The 13,789-nt window shown below is 38.1% G+C and overlaps 1 protein-coding gene across 1 annotated transcript in view; it reads left to right on the top strand.

The window, feature by feature from the left end:
- The window catches only part of KMT2C (lysine methyltransferase 2C), a 189,246-nt gene that overhangs the window by 90,429 nt on the left and 85,028 nt on the right, over window positions 1-13,789 (top strand). The window contains exons 8-9 of the mRNA XM_054514634.1: window positions 11,478-11,640; window positions 12,300-12,471. Of these exons, the coding sequence (XP_054370609.1) occupies window positions 11,478-11,640; window positions 12,300-12,471 (335 nt within the window). The remainder of the gene's footprint in view (window positions 1-11,477; window positions 11,641-12,299; window positions 12,472-13,789) is intronic.

Raw genomic sequence — 13,789 nt, 5'->3', positions numbered from 1 at the left:
AATAAATGTTTATTTCTTGAAGCATCTAACTTGGGTAAAATTACTTGATACACTATATTGCAGTGTCATGGTCTCACTTCAGATACATGTATTGAAGCTGCAATCTAGACACTTTTTTTATAAAACAGCAAGTGCTTCCACATCTTGCCTTTTCCTTTGCATTTCTTTTAATTTATACTTAAGTATTTCCTTTCTGTTCAAAAATTTTCTTCAGTATGAAACTGCTGTGCAAAGAACTGGGAAGAAAGACAGAATCTGCAGAATAAATAGTGAATGTGAATCTAAATACCTAATCCAACCAAATACCCAAGCAAATATTGAGGGCTTTTTTTCCTTTCAATTACTGCAGGTTGTTACAGAATCTTAGATGTTTTTTGTGTGCTATTTCCAGGGAGATGTGTTGATGAATTACAAACCTTTCAGAGCAAATAGAGAACTTCTAGAGAAATGACACAGGAAGATAGTTCAGTTGTTATAATTCTTTGAGCTTTGTGAGGCAAATGCTCTCTTTCCAAAATATAAATGGATTTGATGCGTTCAGTAAGTAGGAGTTTCAGTTTTCTCAAATGTCACACCAGGTGAGGTTTTTTAATGAGAGTAACTTGAAATAGATGGCAAATCATTGGGAAGACTCTTACCATTACACATCCATCAGCAGAATGTGCCTTGGGCACCTCCACAATGTTTGCTTCTTGTCAGACAAATGCTGTGATGGATAAACCCCCCAGAAAAGGTCGGCCCTGGCAGCAATGCTCGCTTGTCTGGGAAGCTGAAAGGTCAGGATGCTCAGGATTCTGCTAGGACTGGAAGCTGAGCCTCTCACTAACCTGTGGTTGGACTTTCACTCCTAATTTTATGTGAGCTTGTTGTGTGTGGCGCTTCTGGAAGTTCATATCTGTAGGTGAGTGCTCTCTTACAGTATTAAACACCAGCTGAGTGTTTTTCAGCCTTTTCTGAACTCCTTTAATTGAAATAAATCATTTTTGTGGGAAACCATCTCTTGTCTTATGGGTGTTTCAAGTAAAATACCTATCCTAGTACTGTGACAGAATTGTTATCTTAACACTGTCATGGCATTAGGATGTCATCTGATACTGAGATTTCTGTGCCATCAGATAAAATTGGTTTTAGAAAACAGTGCAATCATCTTGATTGTTTCAACCATCTGAACAGCTCTCTAATACTACTGAACTGCTGACATGAATTAGCTGAGCAGCCTGTGTCTCTTGAGGAGTTTATTTGTAGATGATGATGATGATTAAGCCCAGGAACCTCAGTGAAGTGGACTCTCCACTGTGTCAGCATGGGGACAGTCTATGTTTAGGGCTTTTGACCTTCCAGCCTGGTCTCTCTGGGAAATGCCCTGTCCAGAGCATAACACAGAGTCCACAATAGAGCTCTCAGAGTCTCTGACTGCCTTCTGCTCTCTCTCCAGGCACCACATCTTTTGTTGACCCAAATTGTTTCCCCTTCACTAGCTCTGATGTATTATTCATGTTATTTCAATGTGGTTTTACTTTTGATAAAGGAATGGGATTTCCCCATTTGACTGTAAACATGGTGAGAAAAAGCTTTTAGGACATTATTCCAGCCCTAGTTTAGCTGTAACCAGCTGAAATATAAATATCAAAACCTCCTTGTCCTTTCATTAGAGATTAAAGAAAAGCATTATGAAGAAGTAGGACTGTGCTTGGTTTGACTTAGTGTCACAAATGAAACAGAAGCTTCATTTAATTGTTTGTACCTTTGCATGTAACAATGTTAAAAAACACACAGAATCTTCCAGTGGAGAAAAATGGCTTTAATGTTAAAGAGAGCAAGTAGGAATTGGTGCTGGAACAGAAGAAAATATGTATATTTACTAAGGGAATCTGTGACATATAAAGCATAACACTAATCTCTGGCAGTTCTTTCCCATTTGATGGCACTAACATTTCTATAATTAAGAGCAATGGAATTATTTAGAGGAAAACTGTGTTATAAACCATTCTTTTTTTAATTGAACAGCTGTAATTTCTACCAATGGAGAAAACTATATTATAAGAAAATGATTATTAGTTTAAAATGCAAAGTTAAATGAATGCAAAATTAACAAACAGATGGTGAAGAATTATTGTGCTTTATTTTACTCCTGGGTAAAAGGGCTCATGCAGGATTGTAAAAATGTCATCACACTTCGTAAACCTGAAAGCAAACAGAATTTGCAGTTGTGCACATCTGTTTTGGGACACTGCTAGAGGGTTAGAAGAATCAATGTTGTTTTCAAATAAGGGTATTCATCAAAAGGATATCATTTACTTAACAGTTATGGCTTCTGCTAAGCATCAGACTTAATGTTCTGTGGAATTCATTACAAAATTTGGCAGCTTTTTTCTTCACAAGCTACTGAGGCAGCATTCTGCAAAACTGAAACAAACAGCCCCTTCTTACCCTCACCTCCCTGAAGCCCAGTTGAATAACCTGCTTCAATGTTTGACCAGTAATTTTAGGGTTTTAAATTCTAGGTCAAGATGTTGCACTTCACATTGCTTGCCCTAGGAATACCAGTGAAGGATCAGGATGGAAAGACATGGGCTTATTTATTTATTTCAGTGGCTAGTGAGTTAAAGAATTATATAAAATTTGGAATACCATGTCTTGGGAGAAGCAATGGGACAAATACATAGAAATGTCTAATTTAGTCAAGTTGAAAAAAAAAACTAAAAGCCCTAGCCAGATAAAACATGTCAAGTTTTTATTAGGGAAGAAATGATACTAATGTTCAAGCTGGTAGTTTCCAAGTATGCCACCTAATTGCTTTGTTTGAGCTCAATTTACAGAAATTAGTGAACTGAAGATGTAGGATTTTGTTTACGATGACTTTGTGCCATTTGGAGAGTGCAATTTAGGAACAGCCAAGGAAATAGGAATTATGAACAATAAGGTACTGATTGCAGTCAGTGGGGAAGGAATACTAAGGAGGTGCTCACTAATGAGGAAGGTATTAAAGGCAGGAAATTCTTGCATTTTTTATGTCTCTACATAATCCAGAGTTTCTTGTCACTCCATCCCTTCTACTACCTTGTAAATTATATGTATCATTGAGTGTATATAGTGACTTGGGCTGACATTAACTTTCTGTTAAATCAGGGTAATGTATCTTCAAAATCTTTCTTGAAAGAGTGCATTATTAAGACAATAAAATGAAAACACAAAGTAAGGCCATGTCAGAAGACAAGTTTTCTGCACACAATTAACATTTTTTGCACACAGTTTGTGTCCTTTGCACACAATTAATGTCTTCTGTGCCTTGGCCTGATTAAGCATCTTTAATTGTATGATCCCATGCAGAACAGTTTGTGCCTAATTCAGTCCATAGGATGGACATTGCTGTCTTAGTATAAAACTCTTCAATATTCCATTTTTTTTTATTGTTTAGTGTGTAGGTATGTAGACTATGCAGATACTGCTGAAAAGAAAGATTTCCTCATTTCTGCATTATTTTTTCAATAATGTTTTCACTATAATGAATATGTGAATAACTTGTCTGTAAATTTTTTTTTAAATAGCAGATATATATGGCCTTGTTATGTGTCTTAGGCTATGTTTTCCACCAGAGAAGTTGAATTTATTTATATCTGCTAATTTGGATGGCAAATTGAAGGAGTTTCAAAAATACTCAGACTTAGTTAAAAAGGTTGCACTGATATTGCAGTTCTTCATTCTGGTGCCGTTGTGAGTGCGCAATCTGTGTAGAAATTAAGGCTGAATTTTTACAGGGCAAAGAAAACTTTTAACAGTAAGATTAAGAACTAAAAAAAAAAACTAAGAAAAATTTTACTTAGTAAAAGTAAGTGATACCTGCCCAGTATCATCAAGGAGCTTCATGGAAGAGATGAAACTCTTTGCAGGCCATTACTCTGTTGCCATAACTAAGTGCTTTTCTTCTCCCAGGAGCCATCCACAATCTTTTCCAATATTTCCTTTCTTTTCTCTCTGTAAATTAAGCACAGTCTCACAGGTAACAGGTTTCTTTAAGTCAGTGACTCCTCTTAAAATATCTGTTCTATGCACAAAATCCACGTTTGATCTGTAATGCTCCTTGTGTCGTAGTGCACACACGTGTGCGTGTCTGCTCATTCCTTTATCTGTGTCTCTGTGTCTTGTGTTGCCTTGTATTTGTCTGCCTGTATCATTTCCTTTTGTCAGGGAGAAAAGGAAGAGGCAGACCTCCCAAACTGCAGGTTTAAAGCCTTTGTGGCTGCATGAGAGCACTGCTATTTGAGCTGGCTGGGTGACAGTGATACAGCTCTAGGTGTCAGAGAACAGTGTACTTTTCCTCCTTGTAATCTTCATCCAATTTCAGTTGTCTCAGACTTCTGGCTTTTTGTTCAGGTTGATATTTTTAGCCACTCCACTCTTCATCTCTCCTTAACATTTCTCATCCCTTTTGCCTAGGTTCTTTCTGAGATCTGTTCCATCACCATTTCCTGAGTCTTACACCCGAGTTCCCTTAAGGTCTTTATCCAATTTGAGTGCCCAGGTTTGATTAATTGGCCCTTCAAATGTTATCCCTGCCTCTCCTCAGCTTCCATCTCCATCTATGGTTTCTCCTCCCAGTCTCATCAGATTCATTCACACAGTGAATCCCTTTTGTCTCTTTGCTCCTTACTTGTCCATCTCCCTGTGTGCTGGATACTCCTGTTCCCCAGATGATTAAGTGACAGTAGTATCAGGATCCTTAGGGATGTCTTCTTTCCGTTTGAGTGGCTTTTTGTGCTTAGGCATAGTGCATTTATTACAGACTTCCTCCCTCTAATCCTTGTCACACTGAAGAAACCTTTGCAGGAGGTACATGATGTCCAGTCAGTGCTAGAAATTGGAGAGGATCAGTAATGATCAATGAGAGTAGGTTTTTCTGTGATTTTTCACTGACAAACTTGTGGAAGTGTTTTACATGAAAAAAAAAAAGAGATAGTTTTCTCAAGCTTGGTCACATCTGGATAGATCTGCAGGGAAAGGGCAGAAGTTGCATCCCCCATTCTAAAATTCATGACAAATTGCTTGTCCCATGAATGAGGCAGTTTTTAAGATGAACAAAATGTTTTTGTTAATGACTTCCCTTTTGTCAGAAATGGCTGGAAAGTTTTGTTTAAGTGTTCCAATAACATCTAAGAGAATTTAGAGATGTGTTGTGAGAAGTTTACCCCAGCTCTTTATTGTTCAGAAAACTTGCAAAATAGAAGAGGATTTATATGAAAGTATTTTTAAATGGTCTCCATTAACATCCCTTCTTTGATAGTGCTGTGCTGACAAAAACTTTGGTGTGGACTTGGCTGTGGGACCAGTAGAGAACTTGTGTCAACACAGGACAGCTCAGGACTCTCATCTAAATTTTGACCTCCCTGTGGATGTGCCTACCTGTGAGCTGTGTTCCAATTCCAGCTGCAGGCAGTGGAGATCTGGCCAGTATTGTCAGTGGAGCCTGAAAATGGTAACCCACTGTTTGGCCAACTGAATGGCCATGAGGTAAATTCCATAAAATGACTGAGCCTTATTAGATATAATGAAATTTGGATGTTCTCATCAAGGCTTGTGTCCTTTGGAAGCACAGTGTGATTGTATGAGCAGTAAATTCTCCTTATACTTTAAATGCCTTTATAAACGTACTTATGGCATAACCTATAGAATGTTTGAGCTACTTCAGAATCCCTATATATGATTTAGGAGTTTAGGAGCTGTGCTGTGCTGGGTTTGACAGAAAGTTGACTTCATCCCAGTGTGTTCTGCAGTGACCAGTAACAGATGCCTAGAGATGATCATTAAACAACAAGCATGTAGCAATGTTTCCCTCAATTATTTTTTCTCAAGCCTCCAACAATTTGTGGCTCAGCCCATGCTCTGCCAACACAAAGAAATGTCTACACACACTTCTTAAGACCTTCTGAGCATGAATCAAATGGAACTGGCACAATAGTCTGTTTTCTGAGCCTGCCAAAAAGCAGCCTCAAACCAAAGCTGATGATTTTTGTTCTTGCCTTGTTTGTCCTGGAGTTGCTGATGCTGAAGCCTAATAACCACAGTTTAAATTACATTAAACATTATTGACCTTCTTGTTGTTGACAGTCTAACTAAACAACAGGCTCATGTGTGCTCTTCTGCCATGGTGGATATTAGATGGGAATTAAGGGAGTAGCTGGTTGATAGCTGTGGAGAAGCTTAGCCTCACTCAAAACATTTACATTATCCTAACTCTTGCAGAAAGCGAGGAGGTGATTAAAAAAAACCCCTTTTTCTTCATGAAAGTGTGAAAAAAGCAGCAAAGGCAGAGCCTGTGAGGGAGATCATATCCATGCAGTTATTCTGCTAGCTTATGTAATGATGAGTAAAACACAGCTCTAAGGCACCCAAACCCTTCAGTAGAGCTTCTGAATAAACAGGGTATGGGAACATTTCAGGTTATATGAGGAAGAATTTATGTGCAATAAAGTTTGTATGTTTTCTCCTACATATTTCAGGTTTCAAATAAAAAATGGTATCTTACTTAGCAAACTTGATTCTTGCAAGTTTTTAACCTATTCACCCCCAATTTTACAAAAAAACACTCCTCCAAAACTTGAATGCTTTTTTTCTCTGAATTAGCAACACAGTTTATTTAATGTACTTTTAAATGAAGTGGTGTGAATGCAACTGGTGTGAATGAGAAACAAAGTAGTGACTTTTAGAGAGCCTGAAATTTCCACACTTAAAGAGACTTCTGCTTTCTGCCTTGATTGCATGTATTGAGTCACTTTGTTAAGGTTTGAGGAAGAGGAGTAACTGATCTCTGATTGACTTGCTTGTTATAAATTGAAGTAATTTCCAAATTTGTGACATGAGTCACATAAAATTAAAAAGCTAGAAGGTAATTTCCAGTACTCCTGGAAAGGTGTTCTGTTTAGTACTTCTAATCAGTAGTTCAGTCGAAAGCCATTAATTGTTTTTATGTTGCCATTTTACTGCATTGTGCTCTTTAGTGCTTTATGGTACTTAAACCAGTGTATTTGACATGAGAGGTGCTAATGGTCATTAGTGTCTGCAAGCAATATAAAGCTCTTTCTAGATGATGGAGTAACCAATGAAGATCATCAGAACATACTTCGTTAATCACTGTTTGTATAAAAACTTCTTCATGCTCTCATTAATGACAGGTTGTTAAGGTCCAGTTCTCTTCAGTCACAGGTTTATGTGACAGCATTTCCCTAGAGCTAAACTGTTGGAAATTTGCTCTTACAGGTAATACATTAAATTGTTTAACCAAGGACAGATGGCTTGTGTGTATTTTTGGTACACTGTCATAAAATTAAAAGTTCTTATTGTTCTCATACATTGTGTCACCTGATCTTTAAAAAAAGAAAAAGTTCATAATCAGTGAAAAACTTGTAATTTGCTTAAGAACATTTTGCAATTCACAGTACTAACATTTAGGTTTAGGACACTAACCAAGTTGCAAAGTACTTACTCAAAGACTGTATTTTAGCCTTTCTTTAATATCTGCCTTCTAAGGGTTGTTACTTGTCTGGTTGCTGAGTAATACTTTAAAATAATTCTAAGGGCAATAAAGTAATGATAAAACATGACCTCTGATTAGTTCTTGGTGCTATCTGGATAAACTCTTACATGTCTTACAGGCATCTTTTTATAATTTGAGCAGGATTTTGGAGTACCCTAAAGTATGGAGCAGCAGGAAGGTTAGAAATACGTAAACAAAAAGCTGCTGCTCTTGTCACCATTTTCCACTTTGGCCATCTGTTTCCAGTAAAGCCAGTAGGATTTGTGACATCAGCTGAGCTGAACAAGGCAGAATTAACATTTTTGTTCAGCTGGTTTTGGTGCAATTACGGTTGTAGCAAGGAGGTTTTTGAGTTTTTGTCTTCCTGGAAATCTTCTGTGGTTTCTGCCACTCTTATTTCATGGAGGATGCTCTCCCATAGAGCTAGAATACAGAGAAGTGATTAATCAGGTTTTGTTTTCTGTTGGTTCACTTAGTTCTTCCACTGTATTTGTACAACAATGTCATATTTGAGCCTGTGGGATTAGTAAATAAAGGGAATTCTTAAATCAAATTTTAAAGATGGCATAGCTTTTGCTTTCCAAAATCAGTTCCTTTTCTGTCTGAAAAAGCAGATGTAAAAATAAAAAAGTAAAAATTATCAAGTAGAAAGAGGAGTGGATAGTTTTAAATGATGGAAATCACAGTAGTAAGAAGTTGCACAAGTAGGGATGGACTCAGAGCTTTCTTGCAATGGACAAGTGCACAAGGAACTTGCTGAAGGGAACAGTTGGTAACCACTGAAGGACTTCCTGAGTAGGAAAATAGTCTGCTAGCTCTGCTTTAGTTTATTTCCTTGAGTGTACTATGAATAAGTAATAAACTATCTCTCCAGCTTTCTGACACCTTATAAAGTTGGGGTTTTTTTCCTGTAGAACAGGAATGTAAAATTATTTGATCCATAAACAAAACAGTGTTTGTCTTACCTTGACAGATTACCATTTTCCAACACCTGCCCTTCAAATTCAGCTTCCAGCCCCTTCCCATAACACCTTATTTTGTGCTCATGCTAATGAAACTGGAGACTCCAGCCTGTCCCTGGCTTTGGGACTGTCCTCATATGGGCATGCATCTCATGGGCAACATGATTGATTGCTTCATTCCATCTCCTGCTGTCATGGTGCCATGTTTTAGCAGTAGTAAAGTAGTATTTGTTACTGATTTTATTTAGCAGAGCTTTTAATATTTTTGTTTAATTTAATACATTTCTGCTGTTCTTTTGGGGTCATAGCATGGGGCCTTGCTTCAGAGGAGTGTTGGCTTCTAGTGCTGGAAAAGTAACTCTTCTCACCAACATCTGCTGCCAAAAAAATCCCTTTGGGCATTAGTTTCTTCAGACTGCTTTATCTCTCTTACAAATTCTGCAAATGTTGATATTCTGTGCTTTTTATTTGCTTTAGATGATACATACCACATTGTTTTCAAAGTGTGTTTCACTTATCTGCCAAATGCTTTTCATTGCCAGTGCAGTTTAGCAGATGGGTTTGAAGGGTTCAATTACATGTAACTTGGGTTTCCATTTTTCTTCCAGCATCTTTATGTGGTTCCTTAAAACACCATCAACATTTTTCAAGGTTTTTTAGTAATCCTGTAGTTTCCTAATTTTCAATAATTTCTTCATTTATTCATAGAACATTTGGGAAAAGTTACATTCTGATTTTGTACTTGCTACGTACCATGGTTGATTGGTGGTTTTGAAAAACAGATGTGGTATTTAAAAATGCCATTTGTATTGCTATTTTATTCCATTATTCCTAGCTTTTAATAAATGGTGGATTATTTTAGTGTTTTTTCAGTTCTTTCATAATTTTCTTTTCCTGATTAAATAGCTACTGAGGGTCAATGATGGGATCCAGCAAAGTCATGTTGAATACTTTTTTGAGAGATACACTTTGGACCTTAGTTCCTCCCAAGTTCCCCTTTCTATTTTTTCTCTACTGAGTAAATCTTTGAAAAATGTGGCCTGTAAGAGTTGTGTCTTAGCTAAACCTGGTCCATCTCCATAGGTTTTCAGAACATCAAGGACAAAGTAGGACACTGGTTGTGTGTGGGTCAGAGTGGAGCTGCAGTTCTTGTTGTTGGAGGCTTTGGGCTGTATTTTCATGGTTTTACATCTAAGTTCAGGATTTACCTTGTGCAGCATCCTCAGCAAGTGCTCACTGAAGGTAGCATTTCCTAAAAGGAGTTTCTTGTAGTATTTTGGTTTTGTTGGCAGTCCATAAATGTAATTGCCTTTGCTGCTGCCTTGCTCTCCTTCAAGAGCTTCATGTTATTATTTGCTTATCTTGTTCCTCTCCTCTCCTCTCCTCTCCTCTCCTCTCCTCTCCTCTCCTCTCCTCTCCTCTCCTCTCCTCTCCTCTCCTCTCCTCTCCTCTCCTCTCCTCTCCTCTCCTCTCCTCTCCTCTCCTCTCCTCTCCTCTCCTCTCCTCTCCTCTCCTCTCCTCTCCTCTCCTCTCCTCTCCTCTCCTCTCCTCTCCTCTCCCTTACCTGCACATCAGCAGGTGTCAGACATGGGTAGAGCTGATGATGTCCTGCAAGTCACAGGACAGACTTACCATTGTAGCCCACAAACTTGGCAGTAGTTCTCCTTGGTGATCCCCTTTCATTTCTTTGCCAAAGCATTTTCTCTCTTGACACTGCAGTTCTATTTAGCATACACTAATATTTTTTCTGTCTCTTGTCCATGAGTTTTGGTGCTGGCAGATATTTTTCTGAAGATGTTCATTTCATCTGGTTTTAAAGAATATCAAGGTAGCTGTTGACACAGCTTTGTGATTTGTATTTTCATAGGGCTGGTTTTGATATCTATGGACTTGTAGCACTATTTCATGCCTAATTTCATGCCAGGCTTTGAAACAGAGAAGAATTATGGGAATAAATATTGTCTGTATTTGAAGAATTAAGCAGATGCAGTACATAACTTTTCTTTGATTTGGTTTATGTTTGTATTTGGATGTTACTTGACACTTCAGCTAGTAATCAAACACAGCAGTGTTAGTGTTGTATTTTTATTGTGAAAAATGAGAGTCCCTGAGCTCAGTTGTTGCTGTATATTATGTATACCTTCCTGTGAGCTGCTGACCTGTTTTTTCTTAAGTTTACTCAAAATCTTACGGTGCTGTGCCTTAAAAATTATCGTTGCCTTGGTGAAAAAGTGCAAAAGGATGTTACAGTGCTTCAGGGACTGTAATGAATCTGAGAAAGAAAAAAGACTGATTAACTGAATCAGAAAGGTGTGGGTGATTTTTTACAAGCAGACTGATAGACTCTGCTCTCTCTTGACTGGAGAACTGGAGGATCATTGCGTAGTTCTTTCTGAGAAATTATTTCTCTGGTGCCTAATAATAATTGTGCTTATTTATGGCTTCTCAAAGTTCAGTGGTGATATTTGTGTAGTCTTGAAAGGCAAGATGAGAAGAAAGTGCAAGGTTATGTAATGCATTATCGTCCCAGAGAGAATTGTATAATGCCAGTAAGATTTCTGGGAGAACATCATACTTGAGTTCCATTTGCATTTCTGATTACAGTGTCTGTGGTTTTACATTTCAGCTTACAGAGCCATGTGGTTTTTAGTCATAACCTATCGACAGCATGGTGTCATCTGCCTTTATTTTCAGAATAAGTCTCCAAGCCCCATTACTGAAGGCATAGCTCAAGTTAGATAACATAGAATGGAAATGCTTTTCTGTGACAAGAAGAATTTTAATTGTCAGAGTGTGTTTAGAGCTCACTGTGTTTGGGAGTGCCACTGAAAGACAACACTACCCACTAATTTCCTTCTCAGTATTCACTACCTCCTACTGGCCAAGGTGTTCATCTGCTAAATGAATGGAGGGGGGGGACAGATCAGGCTAAAAAATTACAAGAAAAAGGAATTTTTAAATGACTTGTTCTGTTTGTTTTTCAGCGATGTGCATTTTGTAAGCACCTTGGAGCCACTATCAAATGCTGTGAAGAGAAATGTACCCAGATGTACCATTACCCCTGTGCTGCTGGAGCAGGCACATTTCAGGATTTCAGTAACTTGTCCCTCCTTTGTCCAGACCACATTGATCAGGCTCCTGAAAGATGTAAGTACACAGTGTTCAAATGACACAATTAGTACCAGGTTTTATAAAAAACAGGATCAGCTTAAGAATGAATTAGTTTACATGCACTGTCACAGTTCACATACCCAAGAATTCATGTGTATTCAGGGATAGAAAAGATGTGAGTTCATACTCTTCTGTTTTTAAAGACCAGCAGTCCTGCACAGCAAAGTGTTTTTCTTTTAATGACAGAACAAGGAAGAGGATTACTGGTAAACCTTGTCCTCTGTCAGGTTTTAGTTCAGTTGATAGACTTGCTTGTCCTAACTCAAGTTAGAGCAACCTTCTTGCAAACACTTCAGCTAAATAATAGATGTAGGTCTCTTAGATTTAGGTCTCTTTATTTTGTACTTGTTCCACAGAGGAGTTGGTTCCGAAGCTCTCAGCTTTATCTCGAGGAGAATAAAACTGTTTCTTTTGTAAGACTTCATTAAAGTTTAAAATGAATTTACTTTTGTTATGAGAAGATTAGTTGAGAAAATTGAATTAAAGTACTAGCTATTAAATATATTAATTAAATTTGAATTTCATGAGTATGGTCAAGTTTTCTATGCATAAGAACTACTAAGTAATTTTTTGAGTTCGTTGAATTGTTCATAATTTTGAACAAAATAGTAATTGAAAAAAATATTTCTTTTTAGCAAAGGAAGAAGCAAATTGTGCAGTGTGCGACAGCCCTGGAGACCTCTTAGATCAACTTTTTTGTACTACCTGTGGCCAGCACTACCATGGGATGTGCCTGGACATTCAAGTCACACCTTTAAAAAGAGCAGGTTGGCAGTGTCCTGATTGCAAAGTGTGCCAGAACTGCAAGTAAGTGAGACTTACAGGACATGGAGGAGGATGGTGTGAGATTTATGTGCTGTGGTTTTGAAATGCATATTTCATTAAATGTTTGGGGTTTTTTTCCAAAAAGTGTAGATTATTTCCCCATCTTTTCTGTTGTATTAAGTAGCTGAGCAAACCCTTGTATTGGAAGCTTTGTTCTAAAAGAGCTGAGCTGAAAGTCCTGTATGTTTTACCCCTAGAGTTATTATCATTATCATGGCAGGTTCTGGAAAGCAGCAAAACATTCTGATTTTTTTCCTCCTTTTATATACAGGAGGGTTTTTTCTCAAATTTACCAAATAAATAATTTTACTGTAGTGTCTTCACAGTCTAAGAACCTGTGCTTTTACTCAGCTGACAGTTCAGTTGTGCCTGTACCTACACTCTGGGCAGGTCTCCTGCATTAGGCCCTCTCATTTCATGTCTTTCAGAGGCAGATAAAGAATCATTATGAAAACAAAACCGTGCCTTAGTTGAGCAGAGAAACAAAGTGACATGAGTGGCCCTGTTTGAGTAGTTGCACCAGACAATGAAACTTAGTTGCTGTGGCACTGTAAGGGTTCACTTAGAAAATCCTGTCTGCTTGTGGGCTTGTTCTCTTATAACTTAATCTGATGGGCACTGCAGGGTTCTTTTGCTTGCTTGTTTTTTAAAAGGACTTACTGGAAAAGAAATGAGTTTTGTTCAGCTTTAGTCAGATCAGCTGGGACACTATGAAGGAAAAAACCCACTCTGCTACTGCTTCATGTGTCTGATCAGTCAATGCTTTCCTGTTTTCCAAGCAGAACACTTGGTATTTGCTAGCATTCACTCAACCCACTGCAAAAAAACAGGTGTTCCCTGATCATGCACTGCAGATAGCAAATCTCAGCAATGAAGCTAGAATAGAAAAGAATGTTCTAAAAAATATCCCTGAAAATGTTGTATTGGGTAATTACAGCATCTGCTAACAAATCTTCTCTTTAGTGGAAAAGCAGAGAAAATGAGGTATGTTCACAGCCAGTCCATGGGACCACATGGGTTCTGAGGGAACTGGTGGATGAAATGGCTAAGCCACCATCCATCATACTTTAGAAGTTTTGGCAGTCTGGTGAAGTTCCCACTGACTGGAAAAGGAGAAACACAGACCCAGTTTTTACAAAGGGGAATAAGGAAGATCTGGGGAACCACAGGCCAGTCAATCTCACCTGCCTGCCTACCAGGGTCATGGAGCAGATCCTCCTGGAAACTGTGCTGAGACACATGGGACATAAGGAGGTGATGGTGACAGACACCATGACTTCATTGAGGGCAGACAGTGCCT

Source organism: Molothrus ater, chromosome 1 (genome assembly GCF_012460135.2).
Source record: "Molothrus ater isolate BHLD 08-10-18 breed brown headed cowbird chromosome 1, BPBGC_Mater_1.1, whole genome shotgun sequence".
NCBI classification, from domain to species: domain Eukaryota; kingdom Metazoa; phylum Chordata; class Aves; order Passeriformes; family Icteridae; genus Molothrus; species Molothrus ater.
The sequence above is the reverse complement of the archived record's forward strand: the minus strand, read 5'-3'. Positions and strand labels throughout refer to the sequence as shown.